Source organism: Miniopterus schreibersii (assembly GCF_964146895.1).
Source record: "Miniopterus schreibersii genome assembly, chromosome: 10".
Classification (NCBI taxonomy): Eukaryota; Metazoa; Chordata; class Mammalia; order Chiroptera; family Miniopteridae; genus Miniopterus; species Miniopterus schreibersii.
In genome coordinates this window covers 47,130,598-47,144,128 of record NC_138110.1, presented here as the reverse complement: position 1 = coordinate 47,144,128, position 13,531 = coordinate 47,130,598, and the positions used below count along the sequence as shown (strand labels likewise).

Genomic DNA, 13,531 nt, shown 5'->3' with positions numbered 1-13,531 from the left:
AGTTTCTTTTCTCCTAGGTAAACTTCAAGATTTAAACAATGTGGACAGTAACTGCGACTCACTGTCCTATACATTGTGAATATTGTCCTCAATCTATTGTTTTCTTTTGGTTTATATTTTCATGATGCTGCTTCTATTATATGCTTATGATTGTTGTAGAATTTTTGAAATCTAATCATATTTAAAGACTTTATGAATGGGTTTGTGCAGGTCTAGCTTCTCGAAGGTGTATGTGGTGAGAGATAATGGGGAGACTGAGGCGTGCTGGGGGTGAGGGTACCAGGCGATAATTCCCCTGGACAGAGGCACACTGTCAGGGAAACCTTGAAATAGAGTTTTTATCTTGGCAGGTTATTTAGAGTGGAACCCAGAACTCCATAGTTGGATCCTAAGCAGGTGAACTATGAGAACTTTTAATCATCTTGAGCGATTGGAATTCTTGGAATGGAGCTAGGTGTCCAGGCAAACCAACACCAAGAACCACATGAGGATACACAGCTGGAGAAGAGTTGCCGAGGGAAGAGCCAGGGAAATGACACCAGCTCACCTGGGGCTGGCTTAATGGGTGTGCCCCTCACAAGTCACAAAGCCCACCTCCCAACACCCTTGCCCCTAGAAGGGCCCTGCACTTGGTTTAATGCTCTGCTCTTGTAATTTTTAATAATTTTATTGTTGAACATGTGTTTTGCAGGTGAAGCCCACAGGACAGTGGAGCGTGAATTGAGCAGAGGAAAGCCATGCAATCTGCGTGCCCACTGTTTCCTGCCACTCCATTCACATTTGACATTCCTAATGCCCCTGAGCAGACTCCCAGTAACCCCACTGTGTGAGGGAGTGCAAGGTAAGTGTTACCCATGGCTGAGGAAATGGGGGAGGAGGGCACTGACAGCCCCCAGAGGCCTCGTTTTCTGTTTCAACAAGAATCTGCTTTGAAGTAAGAAAGAAGGCAATGGCATTTTAAAAACCACTAATGATCAAGGAGTCCTGTCTATCACATCTTTTCTTATTCATGTTATAGTAAGTCCTCACTTTACGTCGTCGATAAGTTCTGCAACTTTAAGCAAAATGAAATATAATGAAATCAATGTTACCATAGGCTAATTGATATAAACAAGAGTTAAGTTCCTATGGCATTTCATCAATATTATAACAAAATGATGTAAAATGGCATTGAATGAAATGACATTACTCAAAGACGTGCTGTTCTTTCCTGTGTTAGTCACCACTGATGCTGAAAGTGATGGTAAAGAGGGAAAGAGAAAAAAAGACAACCCCTAGTTTCTTCTCGTATTCATCAGTAAGCTGAAAGTAGAGAGTATTGGTAGCATGCGAGTGTGCCAAGAAGTGAAATCAAAACAGTTGAATTGGTTTTATGCAGATGTCAACCGTTTTGCTAAGAACAACAAGTGAATGCATGTGTGGGCTACAAAATATTGACTCCAATGATCTAGTGATTCTGCATGTGAACTAATTGCTCTTATATCTGCATTTAAAACTGGCATTGGGGGATATAAAGATTTGTGGTTAAATTCAAACTGATAATTTAAGTAATTCTAATTTTTCTTCACATAGAACAGCATTAAATGGCGAATAAAAAATGCTATGGTGATTTGAGGAAAAGATCATGGAAGAAGGAAAAGTTTTATATGTTAGTACCCTTAGCAGAACGTTTTTTCGCTGCCTTTTGAACAAGAAACCCACATTTTCATTTTGCACTGGTGCTCACAAACTGTGTAGCTAGTCCTGGACTCATCCAAGTTGGGAGACCAATGATCTTAGAGCACCTCAAAAAGTTGTTACTGTTCTGAGATGTATAACATCAGAAACTTGTGTTTTGGAAAAAACATTTTATACCATTCGTGGTTTGTTCATCTGTAGATGGCTGCTTCCTGAAGGTGGTGGCTCTGTTGGCTCTGCTCACTGCTGGATCATCTCTGAATCCATCAGCAGATCATTGACTGCAATAATCTGTTGATTGTGCTTGCTTTTGACTCTCCGTACTTGTATACTTTTCAATATACTTTTAGCCAAAAGGTGGCACTGTAGGAAAATAAGTGAATGAAGCTTCAAATTAGTTAACTCCATGGTCATTGAATGGGACCTGTGAATCCTAGTTATAGGTTAATATTAACAACTAGAAATAGCCAATTCCAAAACTTATAAACACTCACATGTGTACATACACCTAAAATCTCTTATGGAGACCAATGAAGGAAAGTCAGTTAGGCCTACTAAGCAAATTAACATTTCTATGGCCATTGAATAGATGCTGGTGGAGTTCTAACAAATACTACTGACGTCCAAATCAGTCTGAAATGTGTATTTGTTGAAATGAATATCTACTAAGGTATCTACAAGGAGGACTTCCCTATTTCAGTCGTTACAGGTAAAGAAAAAACTAATATTTTTGCTTACTAACTTCCTTTGAATTTCTACATTTCACTACTAAATTGTTCCCCAAACTCCAGTTCTCTTCTTAAAACTCTTCTACATTTTGATAAACCTTTCTGGATGAAATGATATTAAAACCACCAGCCTCTTCAAAAACTTCAGGAGCAAATACACAGAAAGCAGTTAGACAATCCCTGAGATAAAAATCTGCTCGTGGTGTTTCCTGTGAATAATGAATGGTGGTTTCCATATTTTAGTGTCAGCCATCTGGGTGCCTGTGTGCCCAAGGCAAGTCACCAGCTTCAACAGAGCACCCTCCCCACAAATTCATATTCTCTTGTTTTATGTGTCAGCTTTACAAAAAAAAATTATTTACTCTCATATGTGATCTTTGTTACCTAGTTAAGGGTAAATACGGTTCATTTGGAACCAATATTTTGCCGTATAGCCTGCTTTTTAGATTGCTTTATTTTACAGACGAAATTCTGTCCATGCCCTGAAAGCCTACAATCTGATTGGAAAAATAAGGCACATCAGTTAGCTGATTTTTCAAGGTTCTTGAGCAACAGATACAAATTAGCAATCTGCTCAGATTCTGGATCCATATGGTTTCCTAACTGCAGTTCAAGATGTGGTGTAAACTTTAGGCTGCCCAGCAGGAAGGTTGGGTATCAGGGCCAGGGGTCAGAGCCAGTGAAGTGACGAACACATGAAGGGTTTGGTGCATTTTCTCTGTGGGTGACTGTGGGCAAGGTTGTGTGAGGGGTAAACTCTTTAGCAGAAGTGTAATAAGATGATGTCTCCTACAAATTATTAGAAGTTGTATAGTTTTTGGAATTTGGAGACCTTGAAAATACTTCTGCTGTAAACATTAAATTAACAGCTTTTAAATAAAAGTGCAACCACAGAATATATTAGCAAAAGGAAAAAAGGCTTTCATTCTGCTTCCAAGTTTTTTCAAGTATAAGAGCCAAAAACTATGTGGCTCCTAACTCAAACAACCTCTAAGCAAATACTGTTACTTATAAATGAAAACACAGAAACATATATATAAAAATATGTTATATTAGTGAATGTGTAAAGAGAACACATGACCAATGCTAAGAGAAAAACTACAGTCTCTACAGGCTAGAGGGTGCCCAGGGATTTTGCCAGATTTCAATGGAAGAAAATGCCAGGTTGACAAATTTTTTATTCCTTTGGGAGGTACTGTTTTGTAAAGTTATCATTTAGACACGCCTGAGTTCTTTCAAAAGGAGCTCAAAGTAGTTGAGAGAATCATAACTGACACGAGACTGGAAGAGTTTACCTTTGTGTTTGCAGATTGAGCATAGTAGAGAAAATTATAATTTGGAACAAAGATGGTGTTTCTGAATGATTTTGTCAAACAGTGTGGCGTTAAACCAAGTTCAGAAAAGATAAAAGCTAAACAGGTGAGATGAAATCCGTCAAGGCACAAAGTGAAATTTTTTTACTGCTAAAATTCAAACACTTAGAAAAATACCTATCACTCAACTGTGCCACAGTTTTTAAACACATTACAAAGAGCCAGTGTGTCTTTCTGAATATAAGAGCAGGGTGCTGTGTTTCTGCGTAAGTTTCAGAAATGTAGGACCAGTTCTTGTTTTCCAATGACTGCAACAACAAGAGCAGCTAATATTTATTGAATTATTACTATGCACCAGGCACTTCTCTAAGCACTCTGTAAATTACCCCTCGCTGTATAGCACTCCATATTAGATAGGTCTGATTACTTTCCTTTAAGTTCCAGATGAGAAACCCAAGGCACTAAAATGTCAATAGTGATCTAGAGAAGCCATCCATTGTCCTTGCAGATGCAGAGAGACACAGAGTGACTGCTGATTCATTCATTACCTGTGTTAAACTTGTGGCTATATGCTTTAGGTACTAATCAAATATCAAAATAATGCATTTGAGTAGTGCATGTAGCTGATTTTCTTCCAGAAGCATTTTCTACCTCATACCAGATTTCGGGCAGGATCATGCTCAGATTGAGAATGAAGGTCACTAGGCAAGCAGGACTCCTGAACAATGGGACCAGTATCCTAGTGTGCTGGACAGTCCTTAAAAACAAATCTGCCTAGCCCTGGCCAGGTAGCTCACTCAGTTGGTTAGAGTGTCATCCAGATAGGCCAATGTCTTGGATTTGATCCCAGGTCAGGTCACATACAAGAGTCAACCAATGAATGCACAAATCAGTGGAACAACAAATTGATGTTTCTCTCTCTCAAATCAATAAATAAACATTTTAAAACACACCTATGACATGCAATTTAAAATAGACAAAACAAATCTGTCTAGGCACCAAATGCTGCTCCTCAGATTATGGAAATTTTAGGGTAAAACAGTCCTTGTAAAGACAATATAATGCCACTGGCTGCTGATATGCATGTTCGTGTTAACCACCGTGTGAAAGTATAGTTCCAGAAAGATGAATTTGTTTTGGTGATGCTAGTTTTGAAAAAGAATGACATGTTGACTGAATTGTGATATGTGAATGAGGACAGTAGTTCTCTGTTCCAACAAAAAGCTCCCCAGGTGACTGTGACATGCAGCCAGGATGGAGAACCCTATATAGGTGTGGTCTAGACAACTGAAATGCCTCTAAAAAACTAAACAGCTAAATTGACATATAACATGGCAAAGCAAGCAAAAAGTGTATGTGGTAAGATCATCTATTGGCTATGTCTCGTACTAAGGCATCCAAGATAGTTATTTTGAAGAAACCTAGGCAGTTATTAATATGGTAACTATTAATATGGCAGTTATTAATATGGTCAAGAACATGACAATATGCTCAGAAAAAACCCCTGTGGATTCATGTGATGATACAATATATTTAAAAAATCAGGAGGACTTTGGGAGCTCTTAATTAGGTCCCCAAAACAAGTACCAGAGAGAGAACACCACATATGAACACCAAAATGGTAGACTCCTGGGAAAATGGGTGCGGATATATGTCAGACTTCCACAAAACACAAAACATTTCTGGATAGTGGTCAATAATTTACTAACGATCTAAGTTCTTATCATCTCTAGCCCTACTGTTGGGCTTATGATTATATCTGGGGTTTAGATATCTAAGCTTCTTGAGGACTCCAGAACATATAGATGGTCTAAATTTCGAGCTACCTCTACAAGATTTCACTGCCTCCAGTCTTCATAAAAAAAACAAACAATGGTTCACAGTTAATTTATCATTCTCAGAGGGTTTGTGAGGGCATGAGCTTAAAAAACAAGCTTACTGTATCTCAAAAAAAGGGAGGTTAACACACAGAACTGTGAACCCTGAGGAAAAAAAGACACCTATTAAGGAGGGCTCCTGAGGGCTAACTGGGCTCAAATTAAAAAAAAAGAAAGAAAAAGCAAGAAAAAAAAAAGCAGAGCCTAGCAGTCGTTTCTGTACAGGAGCCTCTCATGCAAACTGCAATGAACAGAGACGCCTGCACTGCGCTGCGCCCGGAGCCAGCCCTTATACAGGAGTGCCTGGAATCTTATCTCAACCAATAGGACTGAGGCTTTTCCCACCCAATCAGAGCGGTGCAGCTCTGACCAATCTGAGCAGCTCTATTCTGACTAATCAGAACAGTGCCTTTTGGACCAATCAAACTGTGAGGATTTGGAGTCTTCATTTGCATGAGACCAATCAGGGACCAGGGGCGGGGACTTCTCTCCATATTAGCCAGCTTCTCCCCACCCTGCTCTTTTCCCACGGAAGACCCTCTCCCTGGCTGAGCTGAAACACCGAAGGGGGTGTCCAACTGGAGCCGAGCTGTCTAGTCCAGGGGCCTGGCCCCAGGGCTGCCTCGCAGGCCTGCTGTGCACGATTGAGCTGTTTTGCACTAAATAATGTTTCCTTCTTCACGTCTCCCTCACTCTTGGATAATCGTGAACTAAGGAAACCAGGCATGCGGACCTCTCCCAGCTAGAACCAGATTTCTCTAGATCTTACCTAGAGAGCAAGAAGAAAACACACAGAACCACACACACAAAAACAGGGAGGTTATTAGGAGAAATGGAGAACTATGTGCTCTTTCCCCAGAGCCACGACAAGACAACCTGGGGCAAAAGCAATACTAACAATACTTCCCCGAATGTACAAAGCGGATGCACCCATTCTTGGAGAGACCTGGGATTTCCCAGAGCCCATTCGAAGTTGAAACTTCTCACAAGGTTAAAGATGGGCAGGGTCACTGGTGTGGTTTTACTCTTCTTGATCAATGCAAGTGGGTGAGCGTGGTCCTAGCACGAGTGACAGTCCTACAAAGTTGTTCAAGCCCTGACTGCTCTCTCGTTGCGCCTGTGCATAGGCATTAAAAGGTTCCTTGGCTTTGGGTAAGCTCAGGGGCGCGCGCTGATGCCAGGAAGTGTGCCCCCTGCGTCTGCAGAACGACGGGACCCAGCAGAGCTGCGGGTCTGCGGGAGTGAGCGGCGGTGGAGGGCGCGGGGCGCTGGCAAGCGGAGGCGGGGAGCCCCGCAGACTGAAGAGGCCGGGCCTCTCCCCACCGTCCGCGCCTCGGCTGGAGGCTCGCTCCCCGCGCCCAGGCGCTGCTCCCGCCTCGCGAGCCCCGCAGGGGCGGGATCCCCGCGCGCCGGCTGCGTCCCATTGGCCCCGGGGCACGCCTGTCCCCGCGAGAGGCCTCGAAAGTTTCATTGAAGGTGGAGAAGTGCGCGCCCGCGGGGGAGCGGGGCCTGCGCCACCAGGGCGAGGCTGCACCGCCGCGGGCCGGGGGCGCCGGCGTCTGGGAGGCGTCGGGGTTTTATTTTATTTTGTAAAATTGAGGCGGCGGAGAAGGGAGTTGGAGCCCCAATCACTCCGTGTGAGTTCGTCTCGATTTCTGCCCACGCTCGCACAATTCTTTTCTGGTGACAGAGGGATGGTTCTTCGCGCCTGGCAGCTCCCACCTGGGTTTCTCCAACCCGAAACGGGGAGGGGCAGAGGCTGAGCCACCCCGCCGCCCGGTGACCCGCTGCGGCGCCGCTCGGGGGCCCGCGGGCAGCTCGGAGAGCCCGGCCGAGGGTCGCGCAGCCGGCTGCGGGGGCAGAGGGCCTGGCCCGGCGGCCGAGGCGCGTCGGCTCCAGAGGGGGCTCCGCGAAGAGCACTCCCCTGCCGCCCCGGAGCCACTCCTCGGGAGCCAGGCGAAAGCGAACACGTCCTTCTGGCCCCGTTGCTCGCCGCGGCGCCATCCAGGACCCTCCCCAAGTGCCTCGGCGCGGGGCTGCGGACCGGCCACCCGCTGAAAGCAGCAGCGGCTGCCGCGGGACTGGGGGGACTGCACTTCATGGGCCGGCCGTGGGGCCGGGCGTCTGGCGGCCGCCCCTAGAGCCGGTGGGGATCCGCCGGGAGCGCGGCGAGCGCGCCCTCGGTGCGGACAGCGCGGCGCCCGCCCCGAGGCGATGACCGAGCGGCCGCGAGCCGCCGGCAGCAGGAGGCCCTAGGCGGCAGGGGCCTGGCGCTCGGCTCTAGGGACCCTCGAGCCGCCCTGCGCTCCGGGTCGCCCGGCTGTCGCGATGGCCTCGGAAGTGGTGTGCGGACTCATCTTCAGGCTGCTGCTCCCCATCTGCCTGACAGTAGGTGAGTGCGGGGCGCGCGCCCAGGGTCCGTGGGGTGTGGAGGGGCGCCCAGGGATGGGGGCGCGCTGCCGGGCAAGCCCAAATTAAGGGCTTTAGCACCCCGGGACCGGGTCGGGGAGCCCGCGCGGCGGCCCGGGGGCCGGCGGGGTCAGACTCACTGTCCCAAGTGCCACGGCCGGGCCCTCTCCCTTCCGCGCTGGGGCGCACGGTCGGGTCTCTCTTCACCTCCCAGCCGCAGAGTCCGGGAGACCCGATAGGCATGTGCTGGAGACTGTGTGGAACTTAGTCACACGTGGAATTTCTTCCGTGGAGTGCTCCCTGGTACACAGAGAATGCTGCTCTGGCTGGAAGGCGGCTGCAGACCCCCTTCCCCGGTGCAGTGCGGGGGGGACCCGAGCCCCCTCCTCCCCGCCCCCAGACGCGCGGAGACAGCGCAGGGTGCCTCCGGAAGGCACCGAGGCCGCCTCTCCCCACACCCCAGAACTGGGACGGAAGAAGTGTAGGGAACAGTGCCCTGAAGTTGCGTGCTTTCTTTTACTTTCACAAAAGCTTCTACAGCAAAAGTTCTGGATGCTGACACTATAGACCCCCAGACCCAGTCCCGCCCAGCGGCGCCTGCCCTTCCAGGTTTTTCAAAGGGATCCAAAGCGGGATCGCCTCTCCCTGGGACTGGCGAGGATTAAGGGAGGGTCCTAAGGGAGCTCCAGTCAAGGATTTCGCTCTTTCTGTGGGCTGAGAGAGTGTTACCAGCAACTGGGCGTCAGGTCTAAGGACACTGGCCATGTGCTTGGAGTGAGAGACTGCGCTTCTCCTCTAATAGACGGCGCCTGTTAGATTGGCTCCCACTCCTAAGAATGACCCCCAGCTCCCCACTTTCCCTTTCCCGCCGCAGACTGAGAAAATAGAACGTTCCACCAAGTGGCAATTGTATTCACGAAGAGAGCCTGACCCTCGCAGAAAAGCCCACCTTTTGCATTCGCTAGAGCTTAAGGACTGCGTCTCACACCTGTGTTTTTATTTGTGAAAGTAATCCATCTCAAGAGGGTTTCTATCGTGTTTTGTAAGGGTCGATCCCGGCTACCAGGAGGATTTTGTAATCGGTATTAACACGCTGAGCGAGTGAAGCACTTGGGGGGCGCCAGGGCAGGAGGCCCGCGGGGAGAGGGCCCTCAAGGTTGGAAACAGCCCCTAGCGTGGCTCGGTGCTGGCGCGCAGGAGGGGCCGCGCAGGTGCTGGCCTCGGCCTCCAGTGTGCCCTTTGAGTTTCAAGGCGGGACCATTTTGCAGGGATCGTTGCCCTTAATAATCATGCGTGTGGATGCGGAGTGCAGCTTCCAGGAAGCTGAAGCGGACCCCTCTGCCTGCTGGGTTAAGCTTGAAGAAAGAGGCTTTGGAGAGCCACCGGGGAGAACAGGGCCAGGCTGCTTCTGGTTCGTTCCACGCAGGTCCCGGTCATGGTCCGGGGCCGCCTGTGTGGCTGACGCGCCTGTGTGCCGAATGGAAGCCAGTGCCCTAGTTAACAAGGGGCTCTCAGGGTGAGGCCGGCTGTGGCTGTCAGTGCCAACAGGGGCGGATGCGGGGGATGTCACTAGGGTCCGAAGGCACTGTCCCTGCCCCTCTGGGCAGCCCCTCCATTCTCTCTGGACGCCCACAGCCCCTTTCTCCCCTCCCGGCCCCCTTCTTCCCCTTCCCCTCCCCTCTTCAGGGTGACTGCCAGGGGAGTTAGGCTGCTGGTTGCCCGCAGCCATCTGGGTCCCCTCTGTGACTTGCACTTCTGGTTGAGGGAAACAACCCAAGGCTTTGCCCACTGCCTGAGTCCTTGCCCTGAGCGTAGGCTCCTGCCGTCCGCCTGCCCCGAGGCTGCGCAGCCGCTGCTCCGGGGCCTGTCACTCTGACCAATGCTGCTGGACCCCGCAGAGCCCTCCAGAGGGCCGTGGGCTCTGCGCTCCAGAGGGGCCTGCGAGTGCGGCGCTCAGAGGCGGCGCCGAGGCGGGAGGCTTGACTAGGCTCCGCAGCTGCGGCGAGGGCCCGGCACCGCCGTCCCTCACAGGGGGTCCCAGCTCGGTCCAGCCCCTTGCCCTGCCCCTCGGCCTTCCCCGGGATCCCGTGGGCCTCGCGCAGTAGTCACGCCGCCGCGCTGGGCCCAAGAGTCGGCTTGCTCCAAACCCGGGCACGCACGTGCGCTCCTCGGTGGGGCCCTTCCCAGGTCTGCTTCCAGGGACCCAAAGGTGACAGCCCCGCCCGCCTGTCGTCCCGCTGCCTGGCTCCCGGGACAGCTGGCGTGGGCTTGGCCAGGGCGATCCTTGGCCGCCTTCCCTTCGCAGCCCGTTTCTCTGGATTCTCGGGCGCCTTCTGGGCGCAGAGAGGCGGACCCGACTCCGCGTGCGCCCGACGGTGGTATTATCTGCCCTCTCCGAGGGCCTAGAGCCTGCTGCCCCCCCCCTCGCCTGGTGGACAGCTAACTCAGGAAAAGGTGAGGGGCTCCTGGGGCTTCGCTGCCCGACTGAGAGAGGAGAGCGCCTGGGAAGACCAGAGGACTTGTCCCTCACCCACCTCCTCACTTGCTGGTTGCTGCTTGGGGAAGACAGCCCGCTTACAAGGACAAATGATGCCCGGTGCCTTCTAATCATTGTACTTGAAGGGACAAAGGGGGGCTGGGGAGGTGTGGCCTGATTGGAGCGTTCATTTTTAGAGGAAGTGGATATTTTCAAGGTTATTGGAGGGTTTTCAGGTCTGCCTACTCCCCAGGTGCTACTAAATCAAATATTCAGGTTTTCCTAATATCCTGGGCATGGAGAGTGCAGTGATCTGTTTGCCATTAGAATCGATTTTTACATTTTAACCATCTATTTTTATATCTGGGCAAGGCAGCCTTCAAAGCCAACACTTTGAAGAAGCTTATATATTTCACTCTAAACCCATTTGTCTAACATCACTGTTGAAAAATTTCTGCACAGAGATGCTCTGGCCTTTTCACCTAATGATGCATGTTAAAAATTAACTGCTATTGTGTTTAATTTGATGCTTAAGATTTCTTTTTCTCTGTAAAAAAAAAAAAATGTGATAAGTGACCACAGGCCTCTGTTCTGCAGGAGTTATGTGGCTCTTGAGTGTTAAAAGCCTGACAAAATCATGATATAATATAACATCTGATTTGTCATTCAAAATGAACATCCAGTAATAGATTTTCCCTCAGTAGAAACTGAAAATTTTAAAGATCTCATGCAATTTTTAAATAATTGTAATGATATCTGATCATTGTTGAGCACTTTAGAAATATATTGACATTTATTTTCTTTCAGCATGATTCCACCGCCCCATCCATCTTTCAGTGTATGGTTTGAGTCTGTTCCTGGGAACGGATCGGTATATTTTTCTTCACATATTCCTGACCCGTTCATTCTGTCTTGTGTAGTGTTGCTTGCTGTTCCCGTAATGACTTGTCTAGAAGCGCTGACTCAGCCATGGTTGGGGAGCCTGGCTTGGACAGAACGGATCGGCCCAGGAGGGGCCAAGCCGTGGGAGCATCAGCAGCTTCAGCCTTCCCCTAAATGAAGGGACCAGAGTTTAGGAAAGAACAGAGCACAGCAGGAGACCGTGTAGCACACAGAAAGAATCAACCGACTAACTAGCTCTCTGAGAAAAAGATCACCCTTGGATAATAGTGTAAATCTCTAAAATTCCCTTTAGAGATAGTTGGATTAAAATTTGAGCAAAAATTTTGAAATATGTATAGGTATGGCTATGTAAACATAATTTTCTATTATATATTTTCCTCTGTGTAACAGTTGTTGTTTTGAAATCACACTTACACACACTCCAAGCATTGCACATGGAGCCTGGTCAGGTCTGTAATGCATACTATTTCACAACCATCCAAAAAAAGATGTTAATATCTCCGTTTTACAGAAAGAAAAGAGAAACAACAAGAACAACTCTATGATCACACAGTAAAGGGCACAGCCTGCCTCTGTTGTGGCTCTCAGGGTTAGGCGCTTCCAGTTACTGAAGGATGGGTTCACAGTATTTAAAGTCATTTTCTTTTTTCTTTTTTAATTTTATTTTTGTTTAAAATATTACAGATGTTCCTTTTTCTCCCCAATGACCCATTCCACCTCGTCCCTCCCCCTCCCCAGTCCCTTTCCCCACCACTGTCCATGTCCTTGGGTTGTGTATATATGCACATAAATTCTTTGGTTACTCTCTCCCCCTCCACCCACCCGCCCTCCTCCATCCCTCTGACAATCATCAGTCTGATCTATGCTTCCATGTCAGTGAATCTATTCTGTTCATCAGTTTATTAAGTTCTTTAGATTCCACATATAAGTGAGATCATGTGATGTTTGTCTTTCTCTGCCTGGCTTATTTCACTCAGCATGATATTCTCCAGGCCCATCCATACTGTCCCAAAGGGTACGAGATTCTTCTTTACAGCTGCGTAGTATTCCATGGTGTATAAAGTCATTTTCTTTTCTGTCACACCGTCTTGGCCTTATATAGGTAGATCATAATTATCACTTGCAGAAAATGAAAACTTGAAAACAAGTAGAAATTTGTAGTCTAATTTTAAAATAAAATATTTCATGAACAGAGATGGGCATGATCATTTCGTCACCTGGGCAGTGGAAGTTGGAGCCCTGTGTGCTCCCTGTCGTGGGTGTGTTGCTTTTCAGGCAATGTGTGCTTGCTCATAGTCAGAGGTAAGTCGGATGCTTTGAATTTTACCTTTGGGGAAGGCTCTTGCAGAATATATAACTTTTGTTTGCCTTTTTTAAAATTATGTACGATGGTAATATTTTCTTATTAATAACCTGCTATTTTTGAATTCTTTTTTTTTTTTTGCTATATTGATTGGTACAAATATACATTAAACTAGGGTATTATAGATGGGCATATTTAACTTTTTTTTGTATCTGGATTTTACCTTATGATTTGGCAGTTTAAGAGACCTCTGTTCATATCGAGGCTCTGCCCTTTACTGTGTGATCATAGAGTGATTTTATTAACATCATTCTGGATGACTGTGAGATCGTACACTACACACCTTACACAATGCCTGACACTTCGCCGGTGCTCAAGGCAGCAGTTATTATTACTGCGTTTATGAAGATGAGGAGAAGAGCAGGGATGCTCGAGGAAAGTGTTAGAAATGAACAGACTAACAGGCATGAACCATAAGGAGACTGACATGAGTGCGTGGGATTTACAGGAAAGCAGTTTAGTTCCTTCCGAGAGCCTAACTGTGCTGCTGAAAATTGGTGTGTGTGGCAGGAGGATTCATTACCAGGATTTTCTTTAGTAGTTTTACTAATTATCCTATGTATCTGCAACTGCATTCTAGTTAAATAATGTGTTCTCCCTAGAACTATACTGCCAGTGTTCACTTCTGTCTTTATGATGCTATGCCATACTTTTCATAGTTTTTATTTAATATGATTTTATTTAATTATCTACTGGGTGTCCCCAAAATGTATACACACATTTTGAACCATTATAAAGGTGGTGTTTATTAAAATACATTTCATTTTCAAAATTGAGCTATTAGC

General features: G+C 47.6%; 1 protein-coding gene across 3 annotated transcripts in view; it reads left to right on the top strand.

The window, feature by feature from the left end:
* Positions 1-7,127: 7,127 nt before the first annotated feature.
* PIEZO2 (piezo type mechanosensitive ion channel component 2) overlaps positions 7,128-13,531 on the top strand; it is a 324,709-nt gene continuing 318,305 nt past the window's right edge. For 2 of the 3 annotated variants that reach the window (XM_081148247.1, XM_081148246.1), the window contains exon 1: positions 7,129-7,987. In XM_081148247.1, the coding sequence (XP_081004373.1) occupies positions 7,924-7,987 (64 nt within the window). In that variant the 5' untranslated portion in view covers positions 7,129-7,923. Of the gene's footprint in view, positions 7,988-13,531 lie in introns of all 3 variants that reach the window. The other variant, XM_081148248.1, reaches the window with a different exon arrangement.